Raw genomic sequence first — 25,004 nt, forward strand, 5'->3', positions numbered from 1 at the left:
TTATATTACCTACAGTGGCGGCCAAGCCAGGTATCGATCGACGACTGGGACTTCTTCTAATAAGGCCCCTTGAACAGAGCCGCATGTTGGGGGGGGGATTGTCTCGGGCGATATTAAAGGCACTATTTTTTTTAAAGAATATCTGATTTAGAGAAGAAAAAAAGCTATTTTTATACAACATAATAGGTAATCTGTATCATGTACAACACGTCAATTATTATTTTCAGTAATCTTATAATTATTATAATGAATTGAGCAATGAACTAACGAGTAATAATTTATTAGAAATACAAATACAAAATTATTAACGATTAATTTATAAATTCAGTTTTAACGTGATTATAATTTCTATAGCAGGTTCAGAATTTGGGAATTATACTTGTACACTATACTATACTATTACTTATTATTTGATAAGAAATCATTATTTTATTGATATTGTGATATTATTTTTTTATAAAATTTCAATTTTTTAAAGTAGGTAGTGCAATGGATGCTCCTATTCTTCAATGTTTTTCAAGTCTGGTATAAACGTAATTATTTTACTTGTTGTGTTACTCCATACTTGTGTTAATTGAGTATTTGATTATACACTATAATACACTAAACAGATTGTAAATATCTAAATTGTAAAGATATAAATATCTTTATAAATAATACAAATAAAAAATAAAAAATGTCAAATTTAACTTTGTCATATTTATGTAAAACAATTAAATAATTAATAAATAACATAACACATTGGTGTAGCTTACTATAAGTACTAAAAACACTGTACATAACAGTGGCGTGCGGTGATATTTTATATAATATTTTTGACTAAATCATAAAGATTAGTATTTAATATAATTATACAGATGTGTATAATACAATCAATTCGTTTTGTAGTCTAATAAAATCAATAATTTCTTCGAAATTTAGCTGTCGAAAGTTTTCTAGGCTTCTAGCGCAGAATTTAGAAACTCTATCATATAGTTTGAATATTTATTTAGGTCAATTAATGTTAAAAATTCAAATTTATTTAAAGAATTAAATCGTGTTTGCAAATTTGTTAATGTGTTATTCGACATTTCATTAAAAATTATTTTCTAAAATGTTTTCAGGTTTTTTACGTTATTGCTTAAAATCGCCTTTATTTAATAAAACCGTTTCCTAGAATGTTTTAATTGCTTTAACCAATTATATTGCGGATGAAATTTATGGTTTTTTCAAATTTTTTTAAAATAATATAGTCATTTGTCAATGTACCAGTACCGGCAGTACCCGTGGGCCGTGACCAGTGTAAAGTGTAATATAATAAAAGTTTATTGATAGGTAATAAAAATATTGGAATATTCTGATATACAACGAAAAATACTAGAATTACGTTTTTAAAAATATCAATAAACATTCAGAACAGCGTTTTCATCCACCATGTAAAAATGTGGATCTCTCGTTCTAGACTTCTACCACAACCAGTCATTCCTATAATAACAATACAGGCCGGGAAATCGAAAATACGACGTTTTTTGTTTTACCTAAACGTAAAAAATGCATTAAATTTAATTTCTTTCGAAGTAACTAGGTACATTTTTTTTTAATTGAATACTCATACAAGAATTATTATGAATAGTGTTGTTTATAATGTATACATTGTCTTGTTATTTTACATAATACATATTATTATTTTAGTTTGTATTATCAATAAATGTTATTATCAATATTATATAATATTATCTCACAGACCACAGTTTGTTAATATAACATACAACATACATATACATTTTTTATTCAATTTTTTCCACTGCTATGGAAAAATTCAAAATTAAATCAGAAAAAAATCAAGACTTACTAATTGAAATGAACAGTTATATCCACTTACGATTTTCTTATTATTAATGAAGTGTATAAAATGGATGGAATTACTATGATCGAATATGTTGGTACAATAAAATACAAATGGTTTAACCCGAATCCCCACACACATCAGCACTGCAAATAATCTAGGCCCTAGACTGTAGAGTTTGAGAACCCCCTAGACTGTAGGGGTTCTCAAACTCCATCTCAATAATATAGGTTTACTCCACTCCCCAAGAGAAGAAACAAACTCGTGTCCCGACCAAATTGCGTTCGATTCCGCGCATCCACGACTATTTGATTTACCGGCGTTGTAACAACCGTCAACACGGTCGGTTATGCGGTATACATGGTATATAGCGTGTATCATAACATACACCGAATGACACATAGTGGGGGAAACGGGGCCTCGTAACAGTCGCTGCCGTCAGTCCGCGCATGCGCAAGACGGGTTTACTTCACTCGTGGCGCGAAGTACAGAAATATTAGAAATAAATTTGGTGGAAACAATGACCGCCTGGTACTAAAAGCCAAAAGATGAAAGATTTTCGAATTTTACTCTGTATAAATGTACGTAATTTCTATTTTTTCCCGGAACGACCCATCATTATCATTGTTGCCAAAAAATAAAAGATTAACGTATTGTTTAATGTATCCTACTAAATTATTATTTGTATTTGTGTGTTAATTTGTTCACAATTTGTTTCTCTAAAAGTTATTCCCCTCCCTTGAAAAGCAACTTTGGTGTTCGGATTTGGTCTAAAAACATTATGGTAACATTGGTACCCCTACTTAAGTCTCCAACATAGCAGCTGCGGAGATAATAGTATGAACAAACAATAAAGTAAACTATATCCGATCGACGGTATAGGTCAGGAGTGCCCAATTTTTACTCGAGGGCCTTAATGCCTTATAAAAATTAAAAACGGTTTGCGGATTAATATGCATTTAACAATCACATTTATAATTTTTAGTTCGATAGAAAATAGAAATGCAATGAACACAATAACTAAGTGCAAGTTTTTAACGGAATAAAAAACAGTACAATTTAAAAAACTTTTAAATTTTTAAAGTTTTTAAAGAAGTTTTTCCCTTAACACAAATATGCACCATAATTTTGTTTAATAATACTGAATGTAATACGTATAATATCATACAACGCATAAAGATGAATAATATGACAATATTGTTTATAGAATATCATATTTTACTTTCGAACAGTTAATTTTTTTGATCATCGGCAGTCCGGTCAGTCCGCAGTTTGGACACTGCTGAGATACACGGACTATAGGACAGGTATTGTAAACAGTTCTCGTTTTTATCTATCGTTCTCTCTTTATTGTGTTCGCTTGCCGGTTTCCCTTACGTTTTAAAATGCCGTCCCGACAACAGACGAACAAATCGAACAATAAAACGGTAGGCAACAGGCAACAGCTGCAGCTGCCTCGTCGCAGTGTCGGCGCCCGTTTTTCGTCGACCCGAGACGCGCCGTAAACCCACTACCCCACTCGCCCACCCATCAGTCCGCCCGCCAAAAAAAAAAAAACCACTGTTCGCTCGGCGGCGAGACACGGTCGTCGCGCGCGCCAGATGGGTACAATCGTACAATACAGGCCGTGTTCGACGTACCCGCGACTCGACAAGAATAAGATACCGTTTTTTCCCGTGTCGCAGGTATCCCGCCAAATCTAATCGCCAATTTTCTTTATCTCTTTCGTTTTATCGTTTCCACCACACTCCTCGACCGACGGCAGCGCTCGTGGTCCCGACGCACCGCCGACCTCCACAGGCTCCCACACTGCTTGCGACGGGTCGGGCATTTATTTCACGCGCAGCTACCGCAGCAGATGCCCATGTCCAGAATATCGTCCGTCTCTGCGCTCACTCGTCGCTCTCGCTGAACGGTAAATAATATTTCGTTAATATTTTTATTTTTGTTTTTAATAACACCGACGATATTATTATTATATTATTATTGACGTCGATCGTTGTCGTTGGTTTAGTTCGCTTCGGAGACAACAGCATCGCCGTCCGCCACCTCTAGTGAAACGTGACACACACGCGGTTCGCGTTGCCTACACGGTCACACATACGAAGAAGCACACCGTCCGCCATGTCTGCCATTTCGGAAACCGTCGTACAGGTTAACCGTCCCGACGACTGCTCCGCACCGCAGGCGTCAAAGAACGTCGTAGCCGGTCTCGAAAAGCCGCCGAAAAACGAACCCGCCGCGGTATTGTCCAAGGTCGACGACGGCGTCGATGCCGCCGATAGCCGTGCGTCGCCGCCATCGGACAGGGACAAGTCCGCTTCGCCTATAGAACAAAAACACTATGCAGATTCCACTACAACGCCGCCGCTGCGAGGAGACAAACCAACGGAAGACGTTCCCCGCTCCGCCGATAGGTAATAAAATATAATATTAATCTGATTTTGATGAATAACAAAATCATAAATAGTAAATAAATGACAAGACGTAATGACCATCATTTTTGGCGCGCATTGGCGTATTTATTATTATTATTATTATTATTATTATTATTAGTTAAATCAACATGTGCGCGGGATACATCGATATGTAAGAAAGTTATACTGGTATTTGGTTACTATCGATACTGATTCCCGATGTTTGGAATTGGCCGTGATAATGAATAAAAGATTATGGTAGTATATGAATATTACTATTGTAGTTGATGATTTTTTAAGTTTTAATATAGAGTAGATAATATAGATATGTAGATGTATACGTAGATTATGCATATTATTGAGTATTGACCGACGTAATACTATATTGGTTATAATTTTATTATTATTTACATTTAGTACACTTAATTAGTTGTCTACAACTATTATTTTTTATTTTTATCGACGTATTAATATTTTCAGTACAATACATTTACCATATCGGTGTAATTTAAAATTTGTTCCTAATGCACTATCGATGTGTTTAAAATAGTCAAATGAAAATTAATGTGGAGTAACGACTCGTGCACTGTTGCACCTATTATTTAGCCATATTCCAGTAGGTGCACATTTAAGTTTTTGATAGTCACCGCGAACATGAAAAAATATTTCGCAATATTTTATATGTGTATAACAGATGACGAATATTTGTTTAAATATATTATATAAATATATTTTTTTTTATTTCCCACGTAGGTACTTAACTGTAGTACATCAAAAGTAGTTTAAATTTTTATATATTAATATTATATAATAAACTATATTTTCACGAATACTAGGTATTATAATTTTTAGTTATGATTTAACTTAATTTTGATTTTATTTATCGTGTCTAATGAGTAATGACTAATTGACATCAAAAAATGCTTTTATTGGTTCCTCTAGAAAACCCCAATTTCCAATCGTCAAGTATAAGATATGTGGAGCTATTGAATTGGTGGCCCCCACAGTGTTTATTTTTTAAATTCATCGGTTATCAAAATTGTTTGAAAATAAATAACTATAGTAACATTAAAATAATTTAAAATTCAAATATTACATTTGTATTTAAATGCATAGGTAGTCATTTTCATTGACTATTGTTGTTGTAAATACTCAAATAAGCTTTGCATCCTCGTTTAGTACATTTGAATCATGTAAATACATTTTACAGAAGTTTATGATGGCTAAATTTAAACTTATTTACTATTAAAATTAATTCTCCTTTTTCAACTACTTATTTTTTTGACCGCATTCATTTTATATTTAATTATGTAGGTACAAATTGCGACAAACTACAAGTATTGCGTTTATTGTTTTATGATATCAGTAAAATCTTATATTTATATAGATAGTTAAATTGTATACATATGACGATGGTTGTAACTTGTGACTGTTTAAGAGGTCGTCGCTGTGTTTTCTCTGTCTTCCACACATATTATATAGTAAATTTTCGTTCACCAGTTTCTATAGGGTGCTTATAGTTTTTACATTAGAGTGAATTGATCTATTATTAAATTTTTAGGTAAGAACATCATCTATGTTCTCTCGTTGGTTTTTTACGATATTTTAATTTTTAAGTGAATTATGAGGATTTTCAAATATTTTAATATTTTTTATACTCATAACCAGGGCCTAGGATTTGTATGCCATTAAAAATTGAAAAATATCTAAAAATATGCATTTACATTTTTATAAGATAAAAACAAAAATATAATTACAAAAAAAAATATTTATTGAAATACATCAGTGATTGGCTGTTTGTCTTAATATAATACAATTGAGAAATAAAATAAAATTTATAATCCACATTCAATAGTGGAAATACCTGCGTTACATGCTACGACCACATATTTTTTTAAATTTTCGAATATAAATGATCGGCAATTGGATCGTAGTATTGATTTATTATCACATGTACTTTACACATGCATTTTTGCATTCTTATAATCGAAATATGCAATAATATTCATTTTATTAAATATATTCAATAATATGCATTTTATCCAAAATATGTAAAAACATGCTAAATAAAAACCACCATTCATCTCATCATGAGGTGATTCGTGGACATTACTGACAAAATGAATAATCAGAAGTAGCAAAAAAACATGCTGTTGCTTATAAATCCTAGCCCTGCTCATAAGTCATAACTCACCTAAAAATTAAAATATCGTAAAAAACCAACGAGAGAACATAGATGATGTTCTTACCTAAAAGTTTAATGATAGGTCAATTCATTCATCATGTCAAACTAAAAGCACGTTATTGAGACTGGTGAAAAATGTATCATGTCGTACGTGTGTAAGACGTCTGTTTGTAATTGAAAAGTTTAATTTTTGTTCCCAACATAATAGGTAAAATTAGGTAATAAAAATGAATTAATCATAACTTAGATTTACAAAATAAAATCTATAAACATTAATTTCAATCAGTTATTAATTGCAATTTTTTTTTTTTTACAGTGAAATTGAAGACGATACTTATTCTATCAAAGACGAAGTTGTAGATTTAGGAAACGATACATATTTTTATGATGATAAAACATTTCAATTTAAAGTTAACACGCCAAAGAAGGTTGGTTTTGATCGTGGACTCGAACCGGATCATATTGTTGGAGCAACCGAACAAAATGGAAAATTAATGTTTTTAATAGCATGGAAAAATTCAGTAGATGGAGAAGCTGACTTATTGGAAGCAAAAGAAATTTATGAAAAATGTCCTCAATTAGCTATTAAATTTTTTGAGGATCGTCTCATTTATATTCCACCTGACACATCTAACAAAAAATAAGATTCATTTTTATATCTATAAAAATATATTATTAATTGAAATAAACACCATTATAATTAGTACAAAGTACGTTAATTAACATTTAAGAATTAAAAATAAGATATTTAAGTATATTTTTTGTACAGATATTTTAACTTTGAAGTATTTGAATTTTTTTTTGTAAGTAAATACATGTACTCATTTTTTAAGAATTTCCTATTTTATGATTTATGTAATTCAAGATTTTTTTTTTTTTTTCAATAGCTTTTATTTCTTATTTCATATGAGTTATAATCTTGGGTATTAATCAGTTGCAGCTATCCTTAAAAATATAGCTGCATCGAAATAATTATTGTACCATTATATATATTTAACTGTTTTGTAATTTATTAAGTAAAATTTAAGACTTAATTTTAATGTCTTTTGGAATTTTTTTGTTCATTTAATTATTTTAAGTAAATTGTGATCTAATTAATAATCAATCTATAATGAATATAATCTTTATTTTTGAGCTTCTGGTGTTATCGAATATATATTTTTATTTATTCATTCATATATTATAGCTATTAAATTAATAATTTTGTAACTAATTTGATTTTTGTATACTTCTTCAACGAGTATTGAAAAAAACAAATTTCATTGAATTGGTACAATTTTTAGAATATATTGAATTTATTAACCTAACAGCCAATAGGAATATTCTTATACTTTTAAGGATTGGACTATGATCACTTATTTAAACTTGTTTGGTGTTCCTAAATAATTGTATTAAGGCAAAGCATTGTGCGGACAGTGGCTTCACTGCACTAACTTGCAGATTGTAATATTGTATATTTGTATGCTTTGAATAAACTATTATTTTGATAGGAAATAATAATAATTGGAAATAGCCAATATTATTATTTATTAATTATTGTTAGTACCTATTAGCATTATTTTTTCTTACGAGTTTAGTAGTTAATTTTAAATTCAGAAAAAAAAAAATTATATCATTGAAACATTGGTGTTACCATGATCTCTTACAGTAAATGTCTCTTACATGTCAAAAATACGAGGCTCAACATTTTTCTTTTATACCCGCTGTTATTAGATATTGAAAAATAAAGAATATAAATTTTATTTTATGTTGTAACTATTTAAAATTTGTGTTAAATATACTTTGTTATGTACATCATATTATTATGAATATTATGTAATATGATATATTTTCCCAGCGATATCTGTATAAAATGTTTTTATGATATTTTTTGTGTGGCCAACCTAGTATTCTGTTCAATATTTGTATAGAATAAGTAAAAAAGTTGATTGAATCTATTGCAAGTTATGTTTTGAGTAATTCCCTACACTTATAAGTGCTAAAAAATATCATAAGTAATAGCCTACACCTGGCTGCTTTTACAGTGGACGCCGCTTATAAGACTTACTTTCACGTCGGTGTTCCCTATCGCTCTCCATTCTTTCTTTTGGATATGATAGGTGCAAAATGACTCACAAGTGGCCCAGTCCAATGAAAACGTATTTAAAAAAAAAATAATTATAGTTCCGCCTGAGATAATGATAAAATATTATGCAGGCACGCATCCGTCGTTGGTAGGGTAACACGGAGACAGGTATTATACGCTATGGTGACCATACATAAAAATGTTGAAAAAAGTATGTACATTTTTTTCGGTAAAAATACCATGTGTAAAATTTGAATAAATAATACAAAACTTTGTTAACACGTAGAAAACATACTAACAAATTAAATTAACTATGCTACCGACCATATTAGATTGCATTAGCTCAAACCATAAAATATAAATATTAATACCAAATTATAAAAATCATAAACATGTATTAGCCCATAACATTTGAAAAAAAAAAAAAAAAGAGTATAATCTCATGTACTCAACACTATTGTCAAGGACACTGGGACATGCATCAAACAAAAGTACTGTTCTGCGAAAAACAGTACCTCTGGTCACCATAATAATTATATCCAACACGTTATTCGTTGGATATCCTATAGATACATTCTAATACGTCGCGATCAGATTCCCGTAACCGTATGATAAAGTTATATAGTAATTGTCTGTATGTTAAACGTCTTGTTCGTCTCGATCGTACCGACACATTATTATATCGGGGAGCACCATAGAATACCGATAATACACTGTTGCACACACTACTTACACTATACTGGTTTTGTTTGAGCAGTCCTGTTGACTTTCAAATTCCGGTCCACAAATATGTCAACAATGCAATTGTACGATGTTAATGCTGTCATGATTTAAGTTAAGAGAATTGGAAGCGGTGACTTTCTGTCTTTATTTAACGCACGTGGAACATAGCTATACGCCTGACAAAAATTAAGGTACTTCTAGTTGTTCGATTTAAAATATGTAGAAATGTTTTACTTGGTATACAAGTTTACTTTGCATCGGTCGTGGCACTTTTTCGATTGTTTTATTATTTAATATAAATATTTTAAATTTTATAAATTTGTCAATTTTCATTATTAAATATATGCTTTGACCGATGCAAAGTAAACTTGTATACCACTTCAATCATCTTTGCATATTTTAAATCGAACAACTAGGAGTACCTTAATTTTTGTCAGACGCGGATAGCTATTTTTCTATGTTCCACGTGTGTAAGACAAAGACAAAAAAACCACCGCTTCCAATCCTCTTAAGATAACACTTATTATCTTAAATCATGATTGCGGTAGCACACCATTTCACTATCCCCGGACTTGCACCAGAAACTTGTTCCACGCCATTATCACAATAATATTCGATAAATTATATTTTATTATCACTTTTTTTTTTCGTGTCATCCGTGATTGTGTTTTGTCGTCGTGATATAACCGATAAACAAAAACGTATTATTTTCAATAACTTGCTCGTTGTCAAATTTTCAAATCGTATTTCATTTTAGGTGGACTCAAGTGGGCCAAGTCCATCCAAGCTCTCCCCTTGTTTACGTCTATGAGTATACACCTAATATATAGGTTTTGTAAATGATATAATTAATCCCAACGCGTATGAACGAATATTATGGATTATATGACATTCGGCTTTAAAATGAGAAAACAAAAACAAACGTATTAACGTTTAGATGTAATGTCCGGTTATAGAGTGTCGGTCACTCGGCCATTGTCAGAAAGTTTGGAAATCTAAAAAGAATGTGACGCGCTTCCGGTATATTGTGACGTTTGGCCGTTCACGCAATATTGCGATTTTCTATAGACACACAGAATGTAAGTGAACGATTTAATTTTACGTCATACCTTCCAGGAATTGATATAAATAAGTTACTTTTTATTTTTATGATTTTTTGATTGTACTCATACATACTTGTACATGGATGGGTCAGGATGTGTTGGTATGTCAGTAGTGTATTGTAGTCTGTAATAGCAGATGGGATCGGTTCTATATGTGGCCTCGTGGGCAGAGGACCATTGAACATTTAACAATATTACTTATTGGGAACTAGTTTATTATTGTAGAATACTGAGCAAGATACCTTTCATTCAGCTCCTACTCAAACACTCGGAATATACATCAGAAACCATCATCAAAATAAATTAAGTTGAAGTGCCGTTTATTTTCTCGAATTCTGTAATGACTATAATATTAAATTTAAATTTTATAGGAATAACAGTTATCATATTAAAAAAAAAAAAATGATTCTGAATAGAGATTAAATAAAATCATACATGCAATTTTGAAGAATTTAGAATGCAAACATTTGAGAAAAAAAAATTATACCTTACGTATTGTAGAATACTATCTGATCAAGGACTTGGTAAAAAATGTCATTAGTACATATTATTTGTCAAGGGTTTAGAATTAAATTTTTATACAAATTTAATTTAAACTAAATAGCCATATAATCCATTTCACGAAGAATAACCAAATGAAAAACATAAGTCAGGATAATTATTACATTAGAAAAAAAATAAACATTTACTTCAATTGGACAAATATGAATTTAACATAATGCAATACCATTTTTTCTTAAACAGTAACAAAAGAAAAAATACAACAAAAGTTAACAATTAAAATAAGCACTGTATATATAATTATAAAACAAACTCATAATCACTACACACAACTGTAGAAAATGCAAGGTGATCTGCTAAACGAGAATATTATTCTTAAAATATACATCAATATTTAGTATTAATAAAATAAAGCATTTATTAATTGACATAATATTCTTTTAATCATTATGTAAAAAATTATAAATTAAATGAATATTTTTGTGATTTTAAAATTAATTTTCATCTTGCACTCGCTCTATAATAATAATTATGTATATTATGGATTAATTAAACCTAAATCGGCAACACTAGTTTTATGCATTGAATTTATAAATTTGAATACAAATCAACTAAATTTCATCTTTTTTTTTTTAGAAGAATACTAATTCTACTATGTTTACTATTAAAATATTAAACAATACAAGGAACAAGAAAGTAATCTTAAACAATATGTTGCCCATTTAGGTATATTTAATCTATACTAAGTTTAAAGTAAAAACAAAATATTATCACAACAATTTTAAATTTTTATCCTCATAATAAACTTACGTATCTATAAGAATTATACATCAAATATTTAAACAAGGTTCTCAAACTATTATAATACTATTTTCAACAGGCCAAGAGAAAGGCGTTTACAGAAACATTATATATATATGTATAACAAATACAAAAACATTAATTCCCATAAATATTCTGTAATATCAACAAAATTTTTTATCTTAAACATTGAAACGTTTCGAGCTAATTTTGTTTTTAAAATAGACTAAATAATTTTAACGAAAGTAATAATAATAAAATAATAATGATAATAATGATGATAAATTGATAAACAATAACTATAATCATATGAATATACATTATAAACGACTAGTAAACATATAACTCCAACACAATATTCATTAATATTTATTATTTACATAAATAGAAAGGGCAAAACATTAGTTATGTTCAAATCTGTGTCCAGAATTAAAATCCGGTCAAACAAAAAAAAAAAAAAATTAACAATTATCAGTTATCACAACACTTAATATATATATATATATATACCAATTTGTGTTTAAATAATAAAATAAGATTAATATAGATATTTAAAACAATAACAAACTAAAAATATATATATTTTACACAATATTTTACTTTACGTTATGACGCAGGTAACATAATTTTTGGAATAATTTTATATGTTAAGAATTATTATTTGGAATGTTTTATTTAAATAAATAAATATATTATAAATATACATATTGGGAAGGGACAATGAAAATATTAAAAAAAAATTGTTCATTAGATAACCAAATAATTGCGTCAATTATTCAAGGATCTAAATAGTAATTAAACTCGTATACTTCTATTTTTAATGTAACATACACAATACAACTTTCAAAGTCCCAATATAGGAGACTTATTTTTTTGGTTGTTGAAAGGATAGGTTATACACACAATGTGAAATTTGGCAATGAAACAATATAGTATAATAGAAAGAAAAATTAATTAGCTCAAAATGAATTATACACATGGTTAAGTTTTCTATTTATCATCCTCACAGTCTTCTTCCATCGGCTCTTCACTAGGATCTGAACTTCTAAAACAAATTAATTTACAACATGTATTTATTGAATTCTTTCAGTTTTTACAATGATTATTCAAGGTCTTTTAATGTATGCTCAACCCCCCCCATCCTGGCTACTAAAAAAGTAAAGTTCTACTAAAGTGCTTACTGTATTCTGTGTCTGGTCATTGATAACGAAGCCATGGCACTAACTGTTTCATTTTCTTCACATAGGGTAGCTTCCACAGCACTGCATGATACTGTATGTGCTAGTTTTTTTAATATAGGCCAGTGGGGTAACTTAATAAATAAAAAAAGTTGCATAAATTATATAAATAAGAAGACTGATTTTAATTTTAATAAGATTTATTTCAACTACCTGAATTGCGATGGTCTTTTGCAATGTTTTTATAGCATTTTGACAAGGGGTGCGATGAAGCTCAGACTGCACAATTGGTGTCACTTCATCTTCAAGCAGTGCACGTACACATTCTTCTGCACTGTCACATATGGCAGTTAGATCATATCCTCCTTCTAATGATAAAATAACCTATGCAAAATGTTATTAATTAATTAAAAATATTGACTAATTAATTTAAGGGAAAAATAAATAAATAAAAAAATACCTTCCCATCTGCAATTTGCATTAGTTGTTGTGTCATGTAAGCAAAACAAGCAGGGGTAACATTATATCCACCCAATGGAGCTGGATGACCTGAGGCTGCGTCAAAACCTGCTGATACCAATATGATTTCTGGAGCATAATCCTGAAATGTAAAATAATGATACAAAAAATTATAGTTAAAGATCAGAAGATATTATTCCTTACTCGAGCAATAGGCATAACAACTGTCCGAAAAGCTGCTAAATACTCAGCATCACCAAGTGGAGGTTGTAATCCACCACTCCATGCAATATTCACATTGTATCCTAGACCACTGCCAGCTCCGCACTAAAATATATAAATAGTATAAAACGTAAGTATAACATTTACAAAATATTTTTAAAATACTTACCTCACCAGGTGCACCGGTTCCTGGAAAGAAGTTACCTTCATCATGCCGATGAATGGATAGATATAAAACACTTCTATCATTATAGAAAATTTGTTGTGTACCGTTACCGTGGTGAACATCCTATAACAATACATTACAAAAATTAGTATAAAAGATATTTGTTCAATAAATAAATACAGTCAACATACCCAATCAACAACAAGTATACGTCGTACAGCTTGCCTTTGTTGTAATAGACGACAAGCAACAGCAATTGAATTAAAAAAACAAAATCCCATAGCTTGATTAGCTTCAGCGTGATGGCCAGGTGGACGAACAATAGCAAAACCATTTTTTACATCACCCAAGGCAGCTATTTACAAAATTGTAAGATACATTTTCAATAATTAAAAAAAAAGTTTTTAAATAAAAATTTGTATTACCTTTAAATGCCAAATCAATAACACAGCCAACAGCCATTCGAGCAGCTGGAGCTGTATGCAATTCGTTCCATGTAGTATCAGAATCCACACCTAATCCACCACAAGGCAATCGTACCAATGCTTTCACAGGCAATTCAGCTAATTTAGAACTATCCATTTTTTGGCGACTCGCAAGGTTTGTACCTAATAAAACAATACAAATAAATATTAAATAATTAGTTAAATAAAATAGGTTTTACAAAACTAACCGAATAAAAGAGTGTGTGGTTCGGAGTGGCATGTTTGTAATTCTTCAATTGTAGCTTTGCGTGGTCTCAATCTATAACACCGTCTAGCTAATCCTGTTTCAATCAGTCGAGCCCAAACACTTTGAAGCCGTCCACTATGTTCTGGATGTATAGCATTGTTGCCACATTTGCAAGCATGTTTCAACATCAAGCTATCAAATGCTAGTCCAGTAGTAGGTCGGTGTGGACTTCTAGATGTAAAAACAAATTAATATTTAATATAGCAATAAAAATGTATTTATTTGAAGGCACTCACCCTGATAGTTTAGTGCCAGAAGAATTAAGGCTAGTAGATGAAAGGTATGGTGATGATGATGATGTTGATGTGTCAGAGTTAATGCCTCCTGTACTTATGGTTGCATCTAAAGGACTGGAATATGTTCTAACTAAAGGAAGAGTAACATGTGTATTTCGATTTGCAAAAAGTGAAACTGTAAAATAAAACAAAATGTTTAGTCAAAAATATATAAATACATTATTATACACAAATTAACACACTATCATTGGATTGAGAGGTTTGTCGCATCATTAGGTCACGTTGTTGTTGTAAAAATGTCTGACTTTTATTTTTCAAACCATTATCTGTTGATGTTCTTGGACCACCAGTCAAATCAATCACCTATATTTATAAATACATTATTTTATCTGTAGATTTAACTTTGTACATAATATATTATGTTTACAAACCTTTGCATTATCTTCTTGGTCTTCATTTATTAAACTACTGTTATTAGCCAAATGTGCTCTACTTCCAGCTCGAGTCAAAACAGTATTACGAATTTGCTAAAAAATGTTAAAATATTAATAAACAAAAATATTTTCTTCAAAATTTAAAAAAAACTATACTTGTTTCAAATAGTGCGAGTTAAGTTGTTGAAGTGGTAATTCGTAATCTTCATAATGAACACTTAGTTGTTGACCTGGTACAGTGCTATTCAACATTGGATGTCCTAGAGGTAGTGGTGCTGATTGTGTACGACCCAGTGGTCTGTGTCCAGCTTTATTCAATCTAGCATGTGCCACTTGAGTGTCAGTAATAGGCGCAGGATGAAATGTTGGAGTAGTAGTAGTTTGTCTGGACTCAAGACTTCGCATTTGTTTTTGAATGAAACTTTGAGATGTATCCAGTACTATATAATCAATACGAATTTTAAATATGCACTATAAAATATATTTAAATACCCAATAAATTTAATAAAATGTTATTTAGGTACTCGATATATTTTTTTTTAGTTTTAAAGATCTAGAAAATCAGTATGATAAATTAATAATTACTTGGAAGCGTAGGATAATATGGCAATGTACTTGATAACATTTGACCAGTGAGTGGTGCACCTAATCTTGCAGTAAATGCAGCACGAACTTCAGCTTCCGAAACAGATGACAATTTTGATCCGTCCTAAAATATATCAAATTAAGATTGAAAATTGGAAATACACAATATATTTATACATAATAAATATTATAATTTTATAAAGCTGAAGTTGCAAGGTTGTATAAATAATAACTAAACATTTAAATAGCCTAATAGTCTATTCTATTTTAGTGAACCATTAAATAAAGACAATATTAAAGACCTTATTTGTTTAAAATAAAATAATTTTAAAAATCAGAATTTTTTTTAAGTATTGAAAAGTTTCTTCCAAAATGAGCTTAATAATATTATGAATCAGTTTTTTTATCACACAAAATTTTCTAAAAAAAAAAATGATTGAATAAAGTATTTATGGAGAGTAGAGTACTGGAGTGTAAGTTTTTGCCCTTTTGGACTATGATAAGTTATTTTAAATAGAGACCTATTGTTTTTAATATTGAGTATATTTATTAACTTATAAGAAATAGGCTGACCTAACTTCTCTAGACTACTCAGAATGTATTGAAACATCATACAAAAAAAAAAAAAATTAATCAATATATCCTATAAATATTAAAAAACCTAAGTATATAAGTCTTGTACATGTATATGTAATTTTAAATTAAAGTAATATACAAAATAAAATGATGTTTCACTTTAGTTATTCTGATATAGTCCAACTCGCCTTAATATAATATAATACATTTTAAATTCCTTCATGATTTTATATGTATACATTAGATTAGAGATTAGGTAAAATACAAATAAATAATTTAAAAAATAAATTTTAATTTCTTGATCAAAACCATAAATGTTTTATTTTTAATATTTTAACTTAAAAATTAATGTGCTATTTGAATTATTTTAGTTATTTGTAATATCCTTCAAAACAATCAAAACTTAAAATAAAAATTATACCTCTTAAAGTTTTTCTACTATTGTAATAAATATTCTAATCAACATATAGGTTATTTGAAACTATTTTCCCAAAAAAGTGATAATAAGTAAACAAATTAAAATCACAAAAATCTAGAACGGTTTTATACAAATTTAATTTACTTATAATTTATCAGTTTTTAGTATTTAATACTCAATTAAAAATAAGCAATATAAAATTTAAAATAAATAATTTACGAGTCAATGAAGTAATTGTTTTAATTAAGAATTAACAATTGTTTCAGGTTGATGTTGTATTTACATGAAATATGTTTCATGTAATACCAATGTACTTACCCGATCCGTTAATTTTGAAAGACACCAAATAAACTTGATGTAATAAAGTGAAAGATTGAAACATAAAATCGGGAAAACAAGTGTTTTATTAAAGAGTAGACGATATAATAATCAGTATATTGTATTTTATTATCACATGATTCACATGTAACAGTAAAAAAATAATTACAGTCTGTTAACAAATAAAAAATTATTTATCAAAAGATTCGATTGAGTATGAGTATAATACTTGGTATATCAGGATATCGTTAATTTATCTTTATATGTATATATATATTTATTACATTTAGTGTAATTTCTAGGGGTAGCACCACCAAATGTTATTTTGTTATGTATGTATTTAATATGGATGTATAATAATTATGTTATTATGTAATGTAGAAAACATTTATTATTTTTTTTAAATAGAACCCTCTATTGCAAAGAAAAATATTTTTTATTTACATTATAGATTTGTGATTAATAAATAAAAATAAATTTATTTAAATATTTTACTTGAATTAAGTTATTTTTACTTTGAACTTTGAACATTTGGTATATTAAGTCATATTTTCAAGATAAACACAATTTATTTATTCAGGTTTGATACATTTAAATGTCATCAAGAATAGTTGTTAGTAGACATGAATAAATTGAAAATACTCATTCTTCAAAATATTATTGAACATTATTAACATTAATCTTTTTTATCGATGGATGATTTACCATCACATAATCTATTATGAGTATATAAGATGATTTATTTAAATATCCACATCTTTTCAAAAAGTTTATATTTTTTTTTAATTATATTTTTTAAGTAGTATTTCGTTATAAAAAATCGAATTTCATACGAGTACCTAGTTAATTAGTATATAGTAAATACTTATAAATAATTAATTACTCATTCAAAATTGTATTATAATGTATCGATGTATTTATAAAAATATTTTGATACGAAACATAAAATTAAAAATATCAGTTGTTTTTCAATGACTTCAAATTGTATGAAAAATAAAGTTTTTAAAAGAGTTAAAACATTTCGAATTAATGAGTGTAAACACTTCTAAATGGATTACCGTGTAAACATATTAGAATATCTGAATATGAGTATAAAAATGTTATCTCTATAAATGACCTATGGTCGTGTATGCGTGTGTGTTTTTCTATAGTAAATTTAGATATTGTTTAATTTATGATGAGTAAATAATGAGATATCGAGATTGAGTGTGTCAAAACTTAAAAATGATGACCTATTCTGATGATAAAATATGTTTTTATTACATTTACACGAACGGTTTTATGTCGAATTCTTGATCTAATGAAGTTAATTCACATGAAATAATTTCAATAATATAATTATTTTTTTTTTTTTTTATGTACAGACTACTCAAAATTAAATGTATATAGTTAAATGTTTTTGATCAATTTTATGATATTTTATTTTATGAAAGGATTTTATTAAGTTATGAGTATGTAAAATAATACAATATTACAAAGTAGAATTACTATCACAGAAAAGTCGAAATATTATTATAACAGTCAATGAACAAACACGAAACACAGATAATGTTCTGAATTTGAAGTTTGATATTAGATCAATAGACTGTAATATTAAAGCTAACAACATAATATTTGGGTCTGATGAACTTTAATTTGTAAGTGCGTCAGAGAGAAAACAAATAGTACGCTGACATCCTCTTAACTGTTTAAATATTCAGAGAGCGGAAATAGTAATAGATTAAAAGATATTTATAAATTATGACGTTGTTGTAATCATAAAAATATAAAATATCAAGTACAACATGATTAAATTTATTAAAGAGAAATTGATATGTATAATTTATAATTAAAATAAATATAACTATCTATTTATTAGTCAACGGTGGTTTTTTTAAACATTATTCAGTCATAATTTATGCTTTAACAACTTTTAAGATTATTAACATAGACATAATACGTATAATATTATAAATGCAATATATAAAAATAGCCAAGTCTAAACCAGACAAATAATTAATAGACGAAAATAAAAAATTTTTTAACTACTAACACTATTAAATGTTAAGGATTTGGAAATTTAAAGTTATTACTAATTTACTACTTGTTTAAAATTCAATTTATATACGTCGAATAATTTAAAAAATAATTTACTTAGAAATATGAAATATATGATTCAAAAAAGTAAATATTTTTTAATAATTTTAATTTGATAAAAAAACTGACGTTTTTCAAAATATTGAGTATCTTAAGTTAAAAAATCATTCTGAATATATGATAAGCATTTTCTTTATTTTACCAGAATTCTGTTATTTTTTAATGTACAAAGCATTAACCAAATAGTATAACGGAAAAAGATTTATCAACAAAACATAAAAAAACTCGTGATTTCCAAATGTTAAAAAACAATATATATAAATAATATATAATCGTCAAAATTATCACAAATAAGGTATTAAAAAACAAGTTTGATGCAACTTAAAACAAGTTTTTTGTAGGTCTGGTTATAAAATAGTTGAAATAATTATGCCTAAAAATGTTCAATAAAACAAAATTTTATACTATATTATATCTTATATTTATATTTCGAAATTGTATAAATGTTTAAAAATCATATAAACCTAACCAGGGTGACTTATAGCAAGAATAGCAATACCTTAGAATTTTACTTAGTTTGTTTAAAATAGTTCTATCTCCTAAAAAAAAAAAAGGTATAAATTGTATTTATTTTTATCAAATAAATATCATAAATATGTAACATTTCATACAAGTCTGCAACTTTCAGTATAATTAATTATAGGTGTACCTACTAAATAATGATACTAAAATTAAGTCTTTGATCGATATTTAAAAATTATTACAAAAAACATTTAATTTGTTTTTAAATTTTACTTAGCGTTAACCGTTCAATACAGCATATATTGATATGTATCAATAATGTATATATTTATCTATAATCACATTGACATTACCATTTAGAACCAAACACCAGTTAAATTAACATATTTAATCGAAATCGTAAAATTAATAGCATTGAAATTAATTTAATAGAATATTTGAAAATACTAGCATTTTGGTACATTTATTCCAATTTAAGAATTCTTAGGGGCAAATTTAAATAAAACCAAAATTGAAGTTGACAAAACAATGATTCGTCATATGATTATGCACGATTTTATAGACTTAATAATACTATTATATAATTTTACGATTATTTAACAATTTATAAAATAACTACCCGTAGATTATTCAACTATAATAATACTTAGAATGTCTATATGGACAATCCACTTTTCCACCACCACAAATTTCAGTTTTTATATTTTGATAACTCTTTATTATGAAAATATGTGAAGTTATTGATAATTGGCAATGATTTTAAAATAAAAAAATAATTAGGTAATTGATTATTAAATTATTGTTCGTAAAAAACATTAAATAAATACTCTTTTATTGTATAATGCTATTACAAGAATCAAGTCAACATTTAAAATAATTGTATTTCATAAACCTTATTATTTTTTATAGTAATACGCTATGGACTTTATAAATGTATAACGGCAGATTTCAATTGACACTATTTTTTTTTTGTGTGTTTTAAAATTTGGTTTCATGGTGTTTCTTAATTTACAATAAACGTCAGTTTGCACTTTTTTGATTAAAACATTTAACCATTGGAAAATAGACGACGAATGTCTATAAAAATTATTTTTAAAATATGCATTATGCATGAAATGATTCACAGGCATTTGTTGTGCGGGTAAGTTCAGAAGTACATGTTTCTGTGAAATAGCCGGCACATTTTTGTAGTCTTTCATCAATCGAACATTCGCTCATAAAGTCGCCAACGAAACAATCGTTTACGTCTTCCGGATTTAAAAATAATAAGCCAATTGTATTATGTAACCATTTAACCAATTCCAGATGACATAATTTTTAATATACTCGATAAGATGATTTCTTGTATTTTACGGTACCAAGATTGAGTAAAATGAAACCGATATCCTGAAATATAGGTTTACGGTCACATTTCAGAAACCGCATTAAATATAGCTTTTTTAAAGTCAACAGTTACTTAAGGGGGGGGGGGAGGAGAAAAAATGTACTCCAAGTCTTTGCATTTTTTTGGTAATAACTAATAAGCAAACAATTAATGGAACGTAATAATTAGTAACCATTTAAATATCTATGAATTGAAAAAAATTGTAAAAAAAAAAAAAACAAACACAATAATCGAAAGTTCCGTAAATACCATCAATAATTGATAAAAATTAAAAAAATCTAAGACTTGTATCACATGGAAATATTACTATGTTTTCTTTTTCGTTACTACACATTAATCAATAAAAAGTTTTCATTTTATTTGGTTTTCATGACAATTAAATTAAGTATGTTATGACTTTATGAGCAACAACCAACAACTATATTAGTAGAATTTTGCGTCGTTTTTCTTAGAATTTTTGCTGAGTCTATAAATATCTGAGATAATAACATCTGATGAATTATTATTTTACGCGATTTCAGTTCAAATAATTTTTTTTGGTCTTGTACGTACTTATATTTTCAATAGCTTTTCTTTTATATGCTGTATTTATCACTTATATTTTCAATATTCATCACGATTGTGATAGGGCGTATTTGTATTTTTAATAATTTTATTACTTTCATTTATATAGACTTTTTTAGTACAGTTATTAGTTGTTCACCGCCAACAAATAAATTCTTTATTACACTAACCAATTCGAAATTTAAAATTATTTAAAATCAACTGCTTTTTACCACGATTACTCTCAATTATACTTTCTATTGTGCTAAATGTGTACTCTTTTTTCACAAATTTCAACACAAATTAAAATATAATAGGTATCCGTAAAATCAATAAAAGATCAAACTGTGTGGTAAAATTTTAATTTAATTGTCAATTGCCGCATGTATTGTGAACATATTATCTAGGTAGGTACGTGTGTGATCTACAATATAATATTTTAATTATTCATACAACCTGCAGGGATTACCAAAATATAAAAACTGAAATTTGTGGTGGCGTAAAACGGCGACACCAGTCTATACCTACGGTATGTTAATAATATATATTTATATTTAATCGCTGCAGATCGTGCCCGAATGTTGTCTCTAGATTACCAATGAGACAACAGAACATTTGCGTTTAGCAGTTTATGTGTGGTTAGGTTAGCTTCAAAATTAGATCGAACTTATTGTCAAACTTTAAGTCTAAAGATAAAGACATTATTATGTGTTCTATACTTGATAGTTATTTACAATATCTAATGTTCGAGTACTACGAACTTTTATGTTTTATTATTTTAAAATATCGAAAAAACAAAAATAATTTTTATTCTAAATTTGATAATAATTTAATTTAATCAAATATTTAGGCTAACAATACACAATTGAAACTGCTTAACGTAAAAACTGGTATGTTATGCGTTAGTAAGACTGAGACAACACATTATAAGAAACAATCGATTGTTATAATATGTTTTATTACTTATTAAGTGATTATATTTAAACGTTTTGAATAAAAATGTTGTATTATATAAGAGAGGCTTAACTTAAACAAATAATTATCTTGGAGCAGTTAAAACTATTTTAGGGTTTGTGAAGGTTTATTAATTTATAATAATAATAAATTTAATCAAGATTATCTTTTTTTCTAAAAATGTTTTTTTTTCTATTTGTTAGTTAGCCAGTGCGGTACCTAATATTGTAATATATAGTATAAAATATATAAAACATGATATGTAATATATCATGTAAGTTAACAACATAATATTAGTATGTTAAACAACCAATAGTGTTTTTTACGACTCACACCTAACTAATTTATTTTTATTTTTCAGGCGTGAGTTAACTCAATTTATAATGATGGTTAGATTATATTTATAAATATTTAATCGTACTAAAATATTAATTACCGAATTTGATGGTGGTCGACCTAGTGATATATTAGGCATCGAAGGACTTGTATATAATGCAGATATATCAGCAACACTACTGCTTTGGTCTGATTTATTATTAGACATATGGCCAAATGAAATTTCTCCTTCCTTAAAAAATAAAAAAAAATACGTAAAATCTTAATTAACTAATTCTTATGGGAAATGTGTATTTTACTTCTTTAATTGGAGTAGTGGCTCCAGTTGAAGGCGAGTTTCGACAATTTGATATGAGTATAGGAGGTGAATTAGGTCCAGAACCGGGGGTGCTACCTGAAGGCGACGTCTCTACTGAAAAATAAAGACAGGAGTGTAAAATTGATGATGGAATATTATGAGGTTAGTATTGAAAGGGAAAAATATTTTATTAGTAAAATGGTACGGTACTTGCGAGCTTAGACACTCTGCTGCCGGATCTTTCTTTGGGCCGTGCGATTGGATTGTTACGTCGGTCGAACATGCGTTGTTTCAATCTGATTTTGAGCAAATTCGGTTCGGACGCTGCATGCAATAACATTTTCAACACACAAAAGGAACAAAAAAAAACACACTTAAGTTAGGAAAGTGGTCAGTGGATAAAAAGAAAACAAACGTTATGTTAAAAACTAAAGTAATTAAAAGGCATAACAAGTTTGTTATTATCTATTTACGTTGTCATCATTATAGGTTAATATAACAAATTATTTAGATGGTTAAAAAAACAATTAATTTTAAAAATATTTTTAGATGACACCACACTTCAATAAATTGTTTGTTTCCTAAACGAAAGACTACTTGGGCAACAGTCATAGTTGGGAACCAAATTTACGAGTACATGATACGATACAGATAACAATATTTTCTATTCAATGCCATAGAATTTTATTTATTTATTTTTGATATTATTAAGATACAAATTTGTTTTAAAATTGAAAAAGTTAAAATGATACGATACAATAAAAATATTGTCTTCATTGCTGTGTAGGTTAGTCTGTACATTTAGTTTTCAAATTATCTTCTCTTATACTGATAAAGTGGTTTTTTCGCCTACGGAATCATTTGTAAATTACTTTGAATATTAAAATGTATATGTAATTATAAGATCATATGTTATAAAATTTATTGTATCAAATCTCATAAAAATCAGTTATGAATTTTTTTTTAAACTGTTAAACAAATTTAAGAAAAAATTAAAATAATCCAAAAAAAATCAAATGTTTAATACATGTAATTATACCACTATCCACAGTCATATTTAATTATTTTTATCAGTACATTGTAGGAGAAGTATAATAGCTAGTATTCAACGAACAAAATTACAATTTCCATATCACTAGAAAATTTAATTGACGATCAATAATTATAGATTGTACTATTATTTTACGAACAATTTAATTAATCGTATTTTTCAGTTAAAACGAATTAAACCACGCAATTCAGTCATCTAAATTTTTTCATTGTAAATACATTGGAATATTTCAAATTTTCCTTTATAGTTTAATTTTTAAGTATTATTTGTATTTTGCTTTATGATTCTGCATTATTACAAATTTATAAATATATAAGACAGATATAAAAATAAACAAACATAAAATAGGTGTTTCAATGTATTTAGCGCATTATATTTTTAAAAATTATTAAAACAATGAAGGATGTTAAAAAAGCTACATTTTATTAGATTAAATATAAATACCTGTTTTTCTTAGGGGGAAATCTTCTTCGTACCGTCCGACAAATCTATATGGTGTAATATTTGACCCACTAGACGATGGACTTAAACTACTAGGCATTACGTTAGGTTCCGACTGCTGAGATTGTAAGATTCCCCTATAAAATAATATGAGCATTTTAAATACTTAAACATTAGTGTATTTAAAATAATGTTTAACTCAAGTACTAACCAACTAGGGTATGATTGTTGGGATTGTATAGAACTGCTTGATGCTGCTTCTCGATGTTTTTTACTCAGCAGAAACCCCTAGACAATTTTAAGGATGTACTAAATAAAAAAAAAAAACTAAACTAGACAATTTAAGATATTCATTATGAAAATTGTAATAGTCGTTCATATTCAATTTCAATAAATATATTAACAAGGTCTCCGAATTTATACCGATGTCTATGTTTACATTCAATAGTTATCGC

General features: G+C 27.7%; 2 protein-coding genes across 10 annotated transcripts in view; one reads left to right on the forward strand and one right to left on the reverse strand.

Annotated features, from left to right (window-relative positions):
• The first annotated feature begins 3,418 nt into the window (after positions 1–3,418).
• LOC113555799 (chromobox protein homolog 3-like) lies at positions 3,419–7,160 on the forward strand. The gene is made up of 3 exons (XM_026960348.2): positions 3,419–3,740; positions 3,840–4,242; positions 6,744–7,160. Exons 2-3 carry the CDS (start codon positions 3,950–3,952, stop codon positions 7,069–7,071), a joined length of 621 nt encoding a protein of 206 aa, XP_026816149.1. The 5' UTR covers positions 3,419–3,740; positions 3,840–3,949; the 3' UTR covers positions 7,072–7,160.
• Positions 7,161–12,244: 5,084 nt separating this feature from the next.
• The window catches only part of LOC113555796 (histone deacetylase 4), a 51,510-nt gene continuing 38,750 nt past the window's right edge, over positions 12,245–25,004 (reverse strand). For 4 of the 9 annotated variants that reach the window (XM_028188607.1, XM_028188608.1, XM_028188611.1 and 1 more), the window contains 19 exons: positions 24,761–24,837; positions 24,553–24,686; positions 23,268–23,381; positions 23,059–23,171; positions 22,860–22,991; positions 15,633–15,756; positions 15,204–15,487; positions 15,045–15,140; positions 14,856–14,976; positions 14,614–14,788; positions 14,319–14,548; positions 14,071–14,253; positions 13,837–14,000; positions 13,649–13,768; positions 13,462–13,584; positions 13,259–13,399; positions 13,012–13,182; positions 12,802–12,932; positions 12,246–12,665 (listed from right to left, as the gene is read on the reverse strand). In XM_028188607.1, coding sequence (XP_028044408.1) covers positions 12,611–12,665; positions 12,802–12,932; positions 13,012–13,182; positions 13,259–13,399; positions 13,462–13,584; positions 13,649–13,768; positions 13,837–14,000; positions 14,071–14,253; positions 14,319–14,548; positions 14,614–14,788; positions 14,856–14,976; positions 15,045–15,140; positions 15,204–15,487; positions 15,633–15,756; positions 22,860–22,991; positions 23,059–23,171; positions 23,268–23,381; positions 24,553–24,686; positions 24,761–24,837 — 2,688 coding nt within the window. In that variant the 3' untranslated portion in view covers positions 12,246–12,610. Of the gene's footprint in view, positions 12,666–12,801; positions 12,933–13,011; positions 13,183–13,258; positions 13,400–13,461; positions 13,585–13,648; positions 13,769–13,836; positions 14,001–14,070; positions 14,254–14,318; positions 14,549–14,613; positions 14,789–14,855; positions 14,977–15,044; positions 15,141–15,203; positions 15,488–15,632; positions 15,757–22,859; positions 22,992–23,058; positions 23,172–23,267; positions 23,382–24,552; positions 24,687–24,760; positions 24,838–25,004 lie in introns of all 9 variants that reach the window. The other 5 variants (XM_026960340.2, XM_028188610.1, XM_028188609.1 and 2 more) reach the window with 4 other exon arrangements.

The sequence above is a fragment of the Rhopalosiphum maidis genome, chromosome 3 (assembly GCF_003676215.2).
Source record: "Rhopalosiphum maidis isolate BTI-1 chromosome 3, ASM367621v3, whole genome shotgun sequence".
Classification (NCBI taxonomy): Eukaryota; Metazoa; Arthropoda; class Insecta; order Hemiptera; family Aphididae; genus Rhopalosiphum; species Rhopalosiphum maidis.